Source organism: Takifugu flavidus, chromosome 1 (assembly GCF_003711565.1).
Source record: "Takifugu flavidus isolate HTHZ2018 chromosome 1, ASM371156v2, whole genome shotgun sequence".
NCBI lineage: Eukaryota > Metazoa > Chordata > Actinopteri > Tetraodontiformes > Tetraodontidae > Takifugu > Takifugu flavidus.
Window position 1 is genome coordinate 22,972,829 of NC_079520.1, and position 16,494 is coordinate 22,989,322.

The 16,494-nt window shown below is 37.8% G+C and overlaps 1 protein-coding gene across 3 annotated transcripts; it reads left to right on the top strand.

Annotated features, from left to right (window-relative positions):
* The first annotated feature begins 1,952 nt into the window (after window positions 1-1,952).
* bms1 (BMS1 ribosome biogenesis factor) lies at window positions 1,953-16,059 on the top strand. Of its 3 annotated transcripts, XM_057042806.1 has the most exons (24): window positions 1,953-2,061; window positions 2,979-3,245; window positions 3,321-3,511; window positions 3,740-3,819; window positions 4,807-4,995; window positions 5,085-5,227; window positions 5,360-5,481; window positions 5,561-5,751; window positions 5,834-5,976; window positions 7,280-7,410; window positions 7,498-7,716; window positions 8,473-8,574; window positions 9,329-9,480; window positions 9,567-9,648; window positions 10,057-10,136; window positions 10,247-10,420; window positions 10,497-10,685; window positions 11,207-11,387; window positions 11,703-11,761; window positions 13,159-13,281; window positions 13,446-13,593; window positions 14,784-14,959; window positions 15,458-15,619; window positions 15,710-16,059. In XM_057042806.1, the coding sequence occupies exons 2-24, from the start codon at window positions 3,067-3,069 to the stop codon at window positions 15,935-15,937; spliced, it is 3,444 nt and encodes a 1,147-aa protein (XP_056898786.1). In that variant the 5' UTR covers window positions 1,953-2,061; window positions 2,979-3,066; the 3' UTR covers window positions 15,938-16,059. The 3 variants fall into 3 exon arrangements, with proteins under 3 accessions (XP_056898786.1, XP_056898769.1, XP_056898777.1); XM_057042789.1 differs by having other exon boundaries at window positions 7,280-7,716; XM_057042797.1 differs by having other exon boundaries at window positions 7,280-7,716; window positions 10,250-10,420.
* Window positions 16,060-16,494: the final 435 nt, after the last annotated feature.

Consider the following 16,494-nt stretch of genomic DNA (forward strand, 5'->3'; position numbering starts at 1 on the left):
CTAGCTCCTCCAGATAGGATGGAGCTAGGCCTCTGATGATCTTATAGGTCAGAAGAAGAATTTTAAAAATTATTCTAAATTTAATGGGCAGCCAAAGAAGAGACGCCAGTACAGGAGTTATGTGATCTCTTTTGTTAATACCTGTCAGAACTCTAGCTGCAGCATTTTGGATCAGCTGGAGGCTTCTTAAAGAGTTGTTTGAACACCCTGATAATAAAGAATTACAATAGTCCAGCCTGGAAGTATCAAATGCATGGACTAACTTTTCGGCATCATGCCGCATCAGTAGTTTCCTGATCTTTGCAATGTTTCTCAGGTGAAAAAGGCACTTCTACAGACTATTTTAATGTGTGAATTAAAGGACATTTTTGATTTTGATTGATTTTGGTCAAAGGTTACTCCAAGATTCCTCACAGAGAGACTAGATGCTAAGGAGATAACATCTAGAGTGATAATGTGATCTAATCTATCCCTGAGAGGTTCAGGACCAAACACCATGACCTCAGTTTTTCCTGAGTTAAGGAGGAGGAAATTTGAAGACATCCAGGACTTTATGTCTTTAAGACAGGTCTGAAGCTTCACTAACTGTTCTGTCTCCTCTGGTTTCATGGATAAATAAAGATGAGTGTCATCAGCATAACAATGAAAATTTATTCCATGCTGCCGAATAATGTTTCCTAAGGGAAGAATGTACAAGGTGTAAAGGATTGGTCCAAGTACAGAACCTTGTGGAACTCCATGGCTAACCCTACTGTATGAAGAGGGAATGCCATGGACATGACCAAACTGGTATCTATCAGATCAATATGATCTAAACCAGTCTAGTGCTGTCCCTTTAATCCCAATCACATGTTCCAGTCTCTGTTACTGGACGCAGTGATCAACTGTATCAAAAGCTGCACTGAGGTCCAGCAGAACCAGCATATAAATCAGTCCAGGATCTGAAGCTATAAGAAGATCATTAGTAACTTTAAGAAGTCCTGTTTTTGTGCTGTGGTGAGCTCTAAAGTCTGACTGAAACATCTCAAACAGGCTGTTTCTCCGCTGGTGCTCCAATAACTGAGTCACCACCACCTTCTCAAGAATTTTAGAGATAAAGGGAAGGTTGGATATAGGCCTATAATTTGCTAGCACATCAGGATCCAGTGATGGTTTTTAATGTGACAGTGAGTTTGAAAATGTTGATGTGCGCAGTGCTTTTAGTGATATTTTTATCCCAATTTTTTGACTCTAAGGTTTGCATTCATAAAGGGGTGAAAGCTATCAATTCTGAGGCAACTGATGCCATATGATCAGACCATGGACAACACTTGGAGCTCGTCCAGCGGAAACACGAGAGAGGAGGCACTGATTTGTTTTTGTAGTACCTGATGTTACTACAGGAGAGCGCTCGATATATTGTAATAAAATATAAGGATTAGGAGCAATGGTAAGTACGTTTTATTCCAGACAACTATTAATATATGAGGACTAGAACATCATGAGTAAATAAAAAATATATAAAATAGTATACGAAAACATGATTGTTAGTGAGGGCCAGGATGTTAATGATCTGATCATATGAATAAATCATATAATATAAACACAATATTCTGCTGCCCACTTGTTGACAGCTTGTAGTGCTCTGCAAGTGGTAAACTCATGGCCAGTCCTCATGAATGGTGCCTTGAAAGTCATGCTTTTGGTTAACTTTTGACCTCTTTGGTGAGAGAGATGAGAAGAAAGTTTTATTTTCAGAATAAACCTGTCGATCAGTTGGACTAAATGTCCCTGCTGCAGCAGCCGTTGGCTTAAATGTTTCATACTTGGCGAAGAAGAATTTAAAAAAAAAGAAAAAAAAAAGGATAACCCTGTTACAAGTACTGTATGTCCCAAAGGATCCCGAGGCTTAGCTCAGGTAAGATGCAGCTGACCCTTGATGACCACACGGGGGCAGTAATAGATATAATTGCAACTGAAATGCCGGAAATATATTAGAAGAAGATGAGTGACGTCCACTTCCGTAACGAGGTGCACGTGTGTGCTATTGAAGCCGGATTTTGAGTCAAAGTGCTGCAATAGGTATTTATTTATTATCTACGGATTTGCTATAAACGTAATTGTAAATGTGTATGTGTTTTTAGGTGTGTCTTAGGTTAAAATGATTTCATTCTCAGGCACTGTGAAAAAAGCATCACAGTGTTTAATATGAGTCTTTCATGTTTGCTGTAACAGAATTTATATCACAGTTTATGGATAATCTCTTATCATATTATAGGTCTATTATTTCAGTCTCCTAAATTGTTATACCTTTTTAATCAATACCCTCGTTGTTTTATCTGATACAGTGTAGCATACGTGCTTACACGCTTGCTATTACATTGGTTTTGTTTATATATTGCAAAAGATACGTTGGCATTTGTTAAATTGTGATAGATTAAGCTATATGAAAATTGGTTGTGTACAACATATCTTAAGTTAAGTAGTTTAGAAATGTCAATACGGGAAATGTGAAAAAAATATTTAAATGTTGACGTATAAGAGGCGCATTTAATAAGACAATTTACTGAAACATGTCTTTCTGAACACCCAAGGCTGCTAATAAAAAACATTGTTGTTATCAGTCTTCACTTAAGAACGCCATGTAGATTTGCATACATTCAGGTCATAGTCATTAGAGGAAAGAAATAAAGAGGCCTCAAAGAATTCAGTTTCTGTCTGGTTGTCCAGAAGTTTTGTTGAGTTTTTTGTTTGTATATTAAATGATGGCATAAGGTTGCATCGTAAAGGATGGAATGACAAACTGATGTAGGCAAATACATTTTCCTTTTTTTGTTCATTCAGCATGCAACTGGTCAACACTGTTTCACTAATATTCCATACAAAAACAGAGGTTAATTGCTTTGTTTACAGACGTTATACATAAAACATTGTCTTATTATTCTGTTGTTGTGATGACTTGTATTTAAAGTATTAATTGTTAATTCTTCACACTAAAGTTTTTGTAGGTTTTCAGAGTTCGTCACCCCAGTGCAGTGCACTGCATCGCTCGGGTCCGTCTGTCTCTTTGACTATCTGAGAGCAGGCATGGACAAGATGGAGAGGAAAATTAAGAAACAGAAGCAACATCAGCATAAACAAAGTGGGCCAAAGGCTGAAAAGAAGAAGCTCAAAAAGCAAGAAAGCTCTACAGAAAATGAAGGCAGACGTAACCCCAAAGCATTTGCAGTTCAGTCTGCAGTGCGCATGGCTAAGACCTTTCACAGGTCTGTTTTGATGCTCAACTTTTCCATCAGACATCTAAGATATATGCAGCATATATAATTTTTTTTTTCTTTCAGGGCTCAAGACCTCAAAACCAAAAAGCATCATATCCCTGGAGTTGACCGCACTCCTTCCGAACCTCCCCCAGTGCTCATTGTTGTGGTTGGACCCCCCAAAGTTGGAAAGAGTACCTTGATCCGCTGCTTGATCAAAAACTTTACCCGACAGAAACTTGGGGAGATATGTGGTCCTGTAACTATTGTCTCAGGTATTATTAATACAACAGTCAAGCTGTTAGGTCACATCTTTTGATGTGACTATTGAAAATATCAATAACGATTATCACGATTAATACTTCTAGTCAAAAGTTTTCAATATTTTATAGCCCTCTGTAAAAACAACAATAACACCAAAATATTTGGATGTAAAAGAAGTCTTTAAAAGTCCTGCTGCTCTCAAAGAACATTGCACACTAGCGCCCTTTTCTGTTCTTCAGGTAAGACGCGACGTCTGACCTTCATGGAGTGCAATAATGATATTAACACTATGATCGACCTCGCAAAAGTAGCTGACCTGGTAAGTGTTGCTAAACTAAAATCATGGAATAAGCAGATGTTTTTAATGACAATTTTCATATATTCAACTTCATATATTCAATTTTCATATATTCAACTTCATATTTGATGCCTGAACTCCCTTATTTAATGGAACCCGCTGATTGACTCGACTTGAGTCTGTTGTAGGAATTGTGTGATAACAGGAACCTTTATTTATCCCTCATGGAAATGACCAAAGGTACAGTAGCAGACACAAAGGATTCAATTATAAAAGTCACAGATTTAAAAAAGGGTATAAAAATAGAATCAAAATGCAAACGGGACAATTTAAAAAGTTTTCAAAGGATCTTGCATACAGTTACATACATACAGTTGAGCAGTGGTAGCTCAGGCTGTTGGGAACTAGGTCGAGAAGCGGGGGTTCTCAGCTCGAGCTGTGCAGATAAAACATGGAAGGATAAACACCTTCTGAGCATTGCTGAGGTACCCCTGAGCAAGGTACCGAACCCACCAATGCTCAGACAGGACCCTTCAACCCTTCATCCAGTGGTGGACCCTGCCTTCACCCATTGTGTACCCTCCCCATGACCCTGAAATGGATAAAGCGGTTAAGAAGACGAGATAGTAAACCATTAGAGCCATATAGACAGAGCCAGAGAGCAGCGATATAGTCCATGAACCATGGAGACTGACAGCGGAAAATTAAGATTGTTATATTATAAATCAACACTTGTGTCTGGTATCTTGTTCATAGCTACATTGCCCTGTTTTCTATAGCATTACATACACAAATGTTCAAAATTTCCTTGATTCGTTCCCTGATTTTCCCACTTACGGTACGTTTTGGGCTGATTATAAATCAAATTTTATGATTAATTTATAATCAAGATTTTCAATTTGAGTAATGGTTAAACAAAATACAATGTTTGATTTAGCTATTCTTTTAATTTTTGATCAATGTATTTTCAAATATGATGACTAAAATTATTTTGGCATTTCTCACCAGGTCTTAATGTTGATTGATGCGAGCTTCGGCTTTGAGATGGAAACGTTTGAGTTTCTCAACATCTGCCAGGTCCATGGCTTTCCCCGAATAATGGGTGTTTTGACTCACCTCGATTCGTTCAAAAACAACAAAACACTGAGAAAGACCAAAAAAACCCTCAAACATCGATTTTGGACTGAGGTCTATCAGGTAAAACTTGGAATATTGATGTATTCATGGTTGAACTGATTTTACTAAGAAAAAAAGAATGTTTTCAATGTTGTACTTGAACTCATCAGGGGGCCAAGCTGTTCTATTTGTCTGGAATGGTGTATGGTGAGTATCAAACTCAGGAAGTGAAGAATCTTGGCCGCTTCATCTCCGTCATGAAGTTTCATCCTCTGGTGTGGCAGACCAACCATCCCTATTTTCTAGTGGACCGGTTAGTGTTTACTTTGGATTTTTAGCATTTCTAAAATCAGTTAAAATAATTGAATATAAAAAGCATTAAAAGTCTACTTTATATACTGTTTAATGCACAACTTTCTCCATTTTCTTTTCTGTATTTTGGCAGCATGGAGGACTTGACCGACCCCGAGAGATTAAGGACAGACCCCAAGAATGATCGCACAGTCTCTCTTTACGGCTACCTGCGAGGGACACACATGAAAAATCAGGGCCAAGTCCACATCCCAGGTACGTAAGCACTCTTCAAGATACAAGATCATATTTGGAGATGTTTGTAGTAATCTGCATGTATTATTGTCCCGTACAGGCGTTGGAGACTTCCACGTGACGGATATAAACTTCCTGCCGGACCCATGTCCACTGCCAGATGCTCAAAAGAAGAGAGCCTTAAATGAAAAAGAACGCTTGCTGTATGCACCAATGGCAGGCGTTGGCGGACTTGTGTATGACAAGGATGCCGTCTATATTGACCTTCCTGCAAACTACATCAATCAACAGGTGCTTGGAATTAGTTTGATACACATGATGACATCTTTTGAATGAAGAAATGTTTGTCACTACTTGTTTTCTTCTTCCTCAGGAGGAAGTGCGACCCACCACAGAGTTGGTCCAGTCTCTCATTGACACACACACCACGCTGGATGTCAAGATTGCCAAAAGTAAGATGTCGGTGTTCAAAGACTCCACCACCTTGGACTCGACAGGCTTTGACAAGCAAAACAGGTGAAATATTTCACCCAACGAAATCATTAAATATAGAAAATCTGTATCCAATAACAGCACATATAAATCATTAAATATTTTTATTCTGAACATTACCATGAATAATTAGTCTCCAATCACATTCTGATTAAAATAACATTACTTCAAGAACATCAAGGATCTAAACTTCACTGTAGTTAGTTCAACAATTTTGGGATTGACATAGTTTTTATAGCCCCATATAGTCACTTGTTTTTGTAGGCTAAAAATGTATTGGTCATTTGGATGAATCGCTTCTCAAAAATTCATTCAGAAACAGATCATATTCAAAGTATCATCAACATTTGTGTGTCTCAGATTCCCTATATTATACTATATTCTATAGTATATTATTATACTATATTATTCACTATATTCACTACTATTATATATTAAAATAACAACAGAAAGAGAGCAGCCTCAAGGGTGTTGATTCAGGGATGCACTTTAATCTTAATGCTATTTCCATAAGAAAAACTGTAACAGTAACCAACTAAGACAGCTGCTCATGTCTTGGTCCACGGAGAAGAGAATAAATTATAAATCCACGCACTGCAGATTTTGACTTCTTGTTTCTGTCAGCAGTCATTAATAAACAGCTGTAAACTTGTTATATCAATCAATCAATCAATCTTTATTTATATAGCGTCTTTTACAATCAGAATTGTTTCAAGGCGCTTTCCAGAATCCCAGGGCCTGACCCCAGACAAGCAACAGTGGCAAGGAAAAACTCCCTTTTAACAGGAAGAAACCTTGAGCAGGACCAGGCTCATGTAGGGGGACCCTCCTGCTGATGGCCGGCTGGGTAGAGAGAGAGGAGGGGGGAGGACAGGGAGAGGAGAGGTAGAGCAGAGAATAGGCATAGATCATAGAAAATACATTCAGAAATACATTATATTGAATTAAATTGAATTGAAAAGGCTGCTGGAGGGAAGAGGAAACCATGACCCAGTGGGGTGACAGAGGCCTGTCAGGTGACATCACTAGTGTGAGTGAGAGCTTTGTTGATGAGGTCTTTCTTTACCAAAGCAAACCAAAAATGTTCCAATTTATTCTTTTCAACCCAAAATATTAGAAAAGTATAGCACCTTGTTGAATTGACCTTTAGCAAAGACACTGAAATATAAGGCCATATAATGGCATTCTAATATTTAAATTTAATAAGGCATGTTATGTTAGTTATGGTTATGCTATAATTCACTTAAATATTTTACAAAAATGTTTCATTAATTGAAATCTTCATCAGTAGTATCTGTTTCTCTTAATGTTTTTCTTTGTTGGCTAGATTGGACTGCCACCAGGTAGAGGACGTTTGGGATCCAAGTACTCAGAGGAAGAGGAGGAAAGTGATCTTCAATGAGGACGAGAGTGGGAGCAGTGGCTCCGATGATGACAGTGACCAGGAAGATTGTGAAAGTATAGACGAGGATAGCCCTTCTTTCCAAGTGGCGCAGGCTCATTCAGGCCAGGAACGGAACAGTGCCGCTTGTGTTGTACCAACAGAGGAGATACCTGTGCTGGAGATGGAAGAAGAGACCCCAGCATTTGCTGACAGTGAGGATGAACTGGAGATGAGTGAGAATGAAGCAGAAGTATGTTCGGACGGAGAGGAAGAAAGTCTGGAGGAAGATGAGGAGGAGGACGAGGAAGAAGAAGAAGAAGAGGAGGAAGCCAACACTAGCTTAAAGGAACAAACTGCTATTTATATGGAGGAAGAATTCGGTAATTATACTTGCATTAAATACAGAACAGCTTCTGAAAATTCCCACCTGAATGTTTGATATGTGTATACTACCTGGTTGCCTTTTTATTACCGGTAATTCCTTCACCAAATTCAAATTGTGAACTTTAAGACGAGTAATAAAATTACAACATTTACTACTTTGGAATTACAGCAATTTTAAGCAAAATCAAACTAAATTTGGGAATGCAACTGCAGTTTCGGTGCTTTCAAGGAGTCTTGAATTGGGTTCCGGTCATTTTTTCTTTATCTGTGCCGTCAAGGCCCATTCTATTCTTTTTGTTACATTTGGCTGAATATGAGCAGAGATATAGTCCAAAACAATTCATAACATCTTAGAACCTGTCAGTAATCCCATAATCAGTGAATAATCAGGGATATTTGCTCATTTGCTTGGCAAAACACAGCCAAGGAATACTGTTTATCATTCTCACTCATTAATTTCCTTTAGTCAAATCTTAAAAATGATGCTCTGATTTTCAGTTAATTATGAAATATGCCTTGAATCCTCTCTCTCTGCTTGCTCTTTCTGCTTTATTTTCTTTATTTTAGCATATTGGTCACAATATAACAAAAGTTTTCTGATTAAAGCAATTTTGAAACTAGTACTGACATAATGTTCAGAGTTTGGGCTTCTACAGTGGTCAGGTGCAATTTTGGTTGCAGCAGTTACTTAATGCATTAATGAATGAAAGAAAGAATTATTTTTTAAATATTTTTTCCTTTGTTTTTTGAAGGGAGTCTAAGATGGAAGGAGGGGCTGCAGCAGAAAGCCTCAGATGCATTTCTGCGTCAACAGCAAGTGGCTCCTAATTTGAGAAAACTTGTTTATGCCTCTGGTAAGGTTAAGATGTTTTATTTGTAAATCTGTTCTTTGGCCACTTATATTTACTTCATGTAGTATGTCAATGATATTGAAAAATTCATTAAAAATGGGGGGGAATGGGTTTTTTGTTTTTCAAAAGAAAATTTAATAATTTTACCTTTTTGTCAAAAATATGATTTAACTGACTTGAGCTTTAAAGCTATTTCATAAAATCTCTGTTGCAACCATTAAGGTTTATCATATATAGAGACTTTTTTGCTTTTCCTCCCTAGTTTTGTCCACACGGGGACTTGAACCAAGAACCCTCGGCTCCTCAGCCATAAAGACCACTGCTCTGTATAGAGACTTATTGATGCTAATTTAAAATGTTTTCCTTCTCAGAGCTTTACATATATCTTGCTACATTAGGGCCTGGTCAGATTGTAATTATTGATTGGAAGAGGAATTTTTATGTATGTTAAATCATTTTTTACAATTGTTAAATTGTCTGGATGTTGGCTGAAACTCTGTAGAAGATGAGTGATGTAAAAAGACAGTGGCGCAAACTACCAGAGCAAGTTCACAACAGAATAGTTTCAGAAAAAAGTTACTGTTAGTTACTGACTCTTGCACTCAAAACCCATCGGTCATTTCTTGAGTCATCTATTACAGACTAAATATGCAACCCTTACTTCCCTAACTAGTTTTAGAATCAGGACAGTAATCTGTATTGTAATACATGCCTCGTACATCTGAAAGTTGTTGATAATCACATTGTCTTTTGTTAGTTCCAGAGAGTTCTAGTCCCGAAGATGAAAATGAGGAACTGGGAGGTATTTTTCGGGTCAGCTACCCTCAGAATATTAAAAAGCACCAAGCAAATACTGTTGACTGCTCCCGCTTTTATGCGAACAACTCCCACGACTGGAACTCGGAGGAGGTAAAGTGGCTCTAAAGACACGGTTGTCTGTGTAAAAAGGTCAAAAATGTTGAAATAATGATATTAAAATACTCTTTCCCCCACAGATGTTTAATTCCATCAGGGACTGCTTTATAACTGGAAAGTGGGATGCTACACAAGATGCAGCTACGCTACTGAAGCAAGATGGTAAGAAATGCCCGATGAGGGGGAAAAAAGCAACTTAAATATGAATTAATGTTGATAGAAGTGATGATGCCTAATTAATTTAAAATTAAACAGGAAACAACTCAATTTTCAATTTATATTGACCCTGTTTTTAAAACTTGGGACACACTTTTAATGAAGTTCAGTGATTCTTCCTTTACTTGTCCCCTTTTTTTAATCCTTTTTCCTTGAAAGAATGTTTTTGTGTATAGTGTTTTGTTTATTTTTAATGGAGTAAAGTTTTAACTACTCAGGTTTAGACTGTAAAATCTAGGCTAAAGAGAATTCTTGCGTTAAGAAAATTCAACTGGATTCCTTTAGTAGAAAAAGGATGTTTCCCCTCAATGTATGAAATGTTGTAACATCCATTTTGTATTGTTGTGTGCAAAGATGAGCTTTATGGTGACTTTGAAGATCTGGAAACAGGAGAAGTCCACGTAGGAAAATCTGGGGAACCAAATGCAGATGAAGTATGTTCTGATCCCTCTCACCTGACTTGTGCAGTTTTATGGTCTTGACAGAATGTCAATTTGGTGAATAAATCACAATACTCACATTTTCATGCATATATTGCGTTTAGCAGAATATGGAAGGTGACGAAACCGAAGAAAATAATCAGGCGAATGATGAGGATCTCCAGAAGAAGCGTCTGGAGAAGAAGCGCAAGCTCAGAGAGCTGTTTGATGAAAGTTACGATGATGGAGACGCCAAATACTTGGACGTCCTGAAGGAGGAGGTGCAGAAGCAGGCAGAGGTACGAGATCAGCTTCTGAAAACGAAGCCAGATGGTTTCCTAAATAGACTTCAAGTTCATGATTTCACCCCCTCAGCTCAACAGAGTCGAGTTTGAGCACATGGATGATGAGACAAGGGTGCAGTATGAAGGCTTCCGGCCAGGAATGTACATCAGAGTTGAAATCACCTCGGTCCCTTGCGAGTTTGTCACGAACTTTGATCCCCACTATCCCATTATCCTTGGAGGCCTGGGTTCAAGTGAGAGCAGCATTGGGTTCCTACAGGTAGGTACTTGTGCCTTAATGTACACATATACATATAAATATTAGGGCAAAATTAGTCATTCAAATGAATTTGATTGAAATTATGATGCAGTCAATGCATCGTGATTTAATAATATACACACGCTGATTATCCATTTATCTTGGATCTTGGATTATTAGGTTTGTGTGTGTAGATATATCCTTTTTTGGTATATTTTATATTCTTATCTAAAATTTTATTTTTTCTGTGTGCTTTTGCTGCTGTTGCGCTGTAAATTTCGCCGTGTGGGACAAATAAAGGAATCTGAATCTGAATATATGGTCTTTTTTGCTCAGACAATATCAAACCCAAATGAAGATTAGTCATGATTAATTTAAGTGGATCAACAGCAGCAGTTTGTTTATCCGATTCAAAAATGTGATTATTCCAAGAGCTTTTATATGTACATGTATGTGCATATTTGTATGTATTTATATATGTGCATGGAAAGGGAAATGGAGAGCAATGTATTTTTAGACCTTTTATTTGTGTGATTATAAAGATGCGATTGAAGAAACACCGCTGGCACGGTCGTATACTGAAGACTCGGGACCCCATCATCCTGTCACTGGGCTGGAGACGTTTCCAGACTATGCCACTCTACCATGTTGAGGACCACAACGGCCGCCATCGCCTGCTCAAGTACACTCCACAGAACATGCACTGTGGTGCCACCATTTGGGGTGAGACCCACACTCACTATTTTAATGTGAACCCCATCGAGAGTGTGAAAAACTGTAATCAAAGCCAAGGGGGGTTGCATAAAAATATATGAAATATAAACCATATTCTTGCTTATTTAACAGTTTGCTACATCACTCCATAGGTCTTCTTTCATATTTTGTTGTTGTGACTATTAATATCAAATTTCTGATCCAATGAGGGCAAAACATGACATGAAGATTTGACTATGATTTGGAACAATATTAATTGATATTCAAATAATAATTTGTCCTTACAGTAAGAGTAATTAATAGCAAAATTGTCTTTCTCTAAAGGTCCACTGACTTCACCTGGTACGGGGTTTGTGGCTGTACAGACCGTCACGAGGAATAACGTAAGTATTACTTGGTTTTGTCTACTCTAGTGAGTTTTAGGCATCAGGACATAAGTATATGGTGGTGCTCTAGATTTGGGAAGGGGCTGCTATTTGCAGATTGGGTATTTGCATTGAATATATTGCCTGTAGCTATAGAATTAGTAACTTGAAACTTTTGTTTTAAATGAATATAAAAGGTTTTTAGCCTACTCTTTAAAATGAAGAGGTATTTGCACAGGGAGCTGGTAATCCAACAGCCCAAGAGGGAACTGGGCGGTTGGGATAATATGGCACTTTTAGGTTCCTTAGATATAACGGTGTTTGTCTTTTAAGGGCTTTCTTGCCGGTTAGAAATTTTATGGGCAGCCATAAAATAGAGACCACTATAGAGATATACGGTTCATTCCTGTCAAGCAGTTGGGATCGGCTTTTTTGTTTTTTCTAAAGAAATATTTGTACATCTTTAGAACAATTAATTACACTAGTTCAGCCTAGAAGTAACAAATACATGAGACATCTTTTTCAACATCATTCTGAGACAATATGTTCTTAATCTTGACAATAGTATACAAATAAAGACCTTTTCAGTATATATACCGGTAATTTTAATTTAGATTATCATCAATCAAAGTTTTTGGCAGTAATATTCAGTTCAAATCTTAAGGTAATTATAATTTTAGGTCCTTTGTATGATCTCACTCAAATAGTAGTAGATCTTGCATGGTTATGTGTTTTAGTTTCAGAAAGGCCTGCAGTGGGCGAAGGCATTTGTTGTCGTTCGCTCCAGATTCATGGTGCTGCACGGCTCAGATGCTTTATGTGGAAATTGGGGGAAAGGAAAGTTTGCATTTCATCTGTAAATTAAAGTTCTGGAATCTGGGCGATGCACGGAGATGCACAGAATCAAAGCTGCTTGAGTTCTATTTTAAAGTTTCTATAGTGGGTGATGTTTGTGGAATGTCTACAGACTTTGGTGAACTGTGTTTTACCAGGTCCAAAGTCAGTGCAGCTCTCTACAAGGAGATTTAAAAGCAATTCACTGTTCCTTCCTCTGACCAGCTTTCTGGAGATGCAGATTTCTTGTTTCAGCGTGTTTGGTTTATTGAAATGAACCTGTTGGAGTTCTGCTTCCACTGACACCAGAGATGCCTCTGTCAGCCTCATCTCTAGTGAAAACGTGTACCGTGTTTCCAAATATTGCCCAAGTGCCTCCGGTAACTCTACCACTAACTTAAATGAGAGGGAACATTTGACAGTGTGATAGTGTCTCTTTAATCCATCACACTATGATCAGTTCTTTAAAGGCAGCACTGAGGGCCAGCAAAACAGTTCTACAGGTATCATGGTCTTACACGTTATAATAGAGTGATCGCAAAAGCTTTTTACTTGTGGATAAATCCATTTTCTTTTGACAGGTGAACTTCCGTATTGCAGCCACAGGAGTTGTTTTGAATCTGGATTCCTCTGTCACCATAGTGAAGAAGCTCAAGCTCATTGGTTACCCTTACAAGATCTTTAAAAACACCTCTTTTGTCAAGGTAGTGGCCCTTTTCCTTCATTGGCCTGTAATTATCTAATGACTTGTCAGCAACACTGCACATTATGCTTATTTATTTATTGCAGTCAGGCGTGAATTCTAATGATTATGTTATGTTCAAACTGTGGAAATATGTTTTTTTGATACATCCATTTGTGTTCTCAGGGCATGTTCAACACAGTGTTGGAGGTAGCAAAGTTTGAAGGCGCTTCTGTGCGAACTGTATCCGGGATCAGAGGTCAAATCAAAAAGGCATTGTCTTCCCCCCCAGGAGCTTACAGAGCCACATTCGAGGACCGTCTTCTAATGAGTGGTGAGGTTCTGCTCATTTTTCAGCTCTAAAATGTCTGGAAACACCTTATTACGTTGAAAAATATGTGTGACTTGTTCAGGTGAGCTAACAACACTCATTAGAGACTGTAAAGACTTGCCTGTAATTTGTTGGAAATGTCACGTAGAGTTCATTATGGTAAGTGTTTTTATACCTGGGATCCCATCAGGGATTTTCAAGATTCAGTTTAATGGTTTTATTCCAGAGTAGAGACCACTTTTAATCTGTGTTTTTCTGTAAATTATACATATACTATTAACACTTCTGGAGACATTTCTTTGCTGATTTTGGACCAAAATGGTAAATTTTAACAATGTAGTAGTTATTCTGGAAGGGTGGTGAGAGAATTTTCCAATATCACAGCATTGCTTCTGAATTGTCAGCTGCTTTGCCCTCAATTCCAAGAACGAGCGGATGCTTAGAGCTGCTGATGTGGAATGGAATGCACAGCATGAACTACTGAAATACAGACTCTCCATAAATTCTCTGGCATCACCTTTTTTGGCCCCGTTGCCCAGAAGTGTCTCTTTTTCTACTACATTGGCGCCTTTGTGTCTCAAAAACTCACTTAACTTATCAAATGGTACATTACACTCACAGCTTGTAAAGTGTATAAACCGGCAATATACTCTTTAACTTGAGGTTTTCCTCTAAAAATGTCTAGATTAAAAAAGGTGCAAAATATATAAATTCTATGTATGATTTCCTTTGTTTTTATGTGGTTGTTCTGTATTTTGTCTTACTTATTTACCCAACTGTTTGTACAAAACTCTTATTGTTCAGTTGTGTTCTATAGAGACCTTAGAGCCAAATTAATAATAACCAAATTGGTTTGCAGTTATTCTAGATGTCTGGTAATAAGAGAAAAAAAATCATGTTTGAGGATAAAATTATTAGATTAAAAGCAATTTTTGGTTTAAAAATGACTTCAGAAGCTGTAAAGACAGAACACTCTTTAGCATTAAAATTTCCGAAAGTACTCTTCTAAAATAATTCTTTGTTCTGCTTAAATGTTTGAAATTAAAGCCAGATTTTTAAAATGGTAGTAAATATAGGAAAAAGGATGATAGAATTGTAATGTGTTTAAAATCATATGGTTTCTAAAGTTTTTGCTGCACGTATAAAGTTCTTCTCTCACCTTTCTTGCATGACTTTGGGACTTGTGGTTGCAGACATCGTGTTTCTGCGATCCTGGTATCCTGTGACTGTCCCCCAGCTCTACAATCCTGTCACTTCTTTGCTGATGCCAGTTGGTCAGAAGGACTGCTGGACTGGTATGAGGACCCTTGGGCAGCTGAAACAAGACCTGAATATCCATAATATGCCCAACAAAGACTCTCTTTATAAGGTAAAGCGGCCTCTGCAAGCCCAAGTAACATACGAAGAAATGAGGAATATATTCTCAACCCTACTTTTGATGTTATTAGCTTAGAATATCTGATTCTTGATTTAAAAGTATTGTTATTGCATTAGTAATGATAAATTTGCTAACTATTTCCCACTGAACAAGCTTTCAGCTTTATAAACAGGATATGTCAATGTAAAATTTCTTGTGTATCAAAATAACAATTGTGTATCGACTGTAAAACATTCACTTTTGGACATTTTCATGTTCTGAGAAGCATTTGAAGAATCAATATTAAACTAATTCATTTGAAATAACAATGCTAGCTTTTGCTTCAAGCTAAAAATATTACTTTTATCATCTATTCTTTCAAGCATTGTTTAGAACATTCATTTGAGCCTGTTGTAAACTGATTCGTTAAAATCCCCTCAAGTATCCAGTACTGCTGCTATATCACTACCTAATCCTGGTCATCAAGTCTGAATTCCTGTCATCTTTCAGGAAGTTTCCCGGAAACCGAGACACTTCAATTCCCTTCATATCCCAAAGGAGCTCCAAAAGGCTCTCCCCTTCAAAAGTAAGCCCAAACAGCAACAACCTAAAGGAAAGCCAGGGAAAGATCTCCAGAGGCCCATTGCTATCCGAGAACCCCATGAGAAGAAGGTAAGATGAAGCCTGAAACAAAAATCTAAGTACCAAATCAATCTGGATGAATTTAAAATTGTTAACATCCGTCTTAACCAATTTTTGTAGGTTGCAGCCCTGCTCCATGCTCTGAAGACAGTCCACAGCTACAAGAGAAAGAAAGCCCATGTATCCCAGCACGCCAAGCACAAGGTGTTCTTACAAGAAAAGAAGAAAGAGGAAGAAGCCAAGCTGAAGAGACAGAAGGAAGCGCGTAAGAAACTATATCGCACGATGGGCCAGAAGGACCAAAGGAAGCAGAGATCCAGTCTAAAAGGATCATTACAGGAACAGTGACTCCATATTCCTGATGCTCCGCTGCCCCCCATGGGCTGTCAGTTATCATTATTCTGTCTGTACATTAAAAAGTAGCTGTAAAGCAAACTTGTTTTAATAAAGTTTTCTCATCACACTGTTAATGACTTATTTTATCCGGGCTTTTTCTTCATTTTGGGATTAATAAGAGGGTTTAAGACCAACATGATCATGACCAAGTTTACCTGGCTTTGGTTATTTACAGGAAAAATATTGGTGATGCACAGTTTTGCACATATTACAGTTCTAAATAATAGTATGTTTAGAAAAGGGAATAAAGCCTAAAATCCAAAAAATGGCTTTAAAATTCACATAAATATACTGTAGGAATGCATCACATCACATCACATCACATCACATCACATCACATCACATCACATCACATCACATCACATCACATCACATCACATCACAGCACATCACATCACATCACATCACATCACATCACATCACATCACAGCACAGCACAGCACAGCACAGCACAGCACAGCACAGCACAGCACAGCACATCACAGCAGGAGGGTCCCCCTACATGAGCC

Coding starts and splice junctions, on each gene's coding strand:
- bms1 (XM_057042789.1), top strand. CDS start 3,067: ATGGACAAGATGGAGAGGAAAATTAAGAAACAGAAGCAACATCAGCAT. Junction 5,228..5,359: donor CCCTATTTTCTAGTGGACCG/GTTAGTGTTTAC, acceptor GTATTTTGGCAG/CATGGAGGACTTGACCGACC. Junction 13,594..14,783: donor GGACCGTCTTCTAATGAGTG/GTGAGGTTCTGC, acceptor TTGTGGTTGCAG/ACATCGTGTTTCTGCGATCC.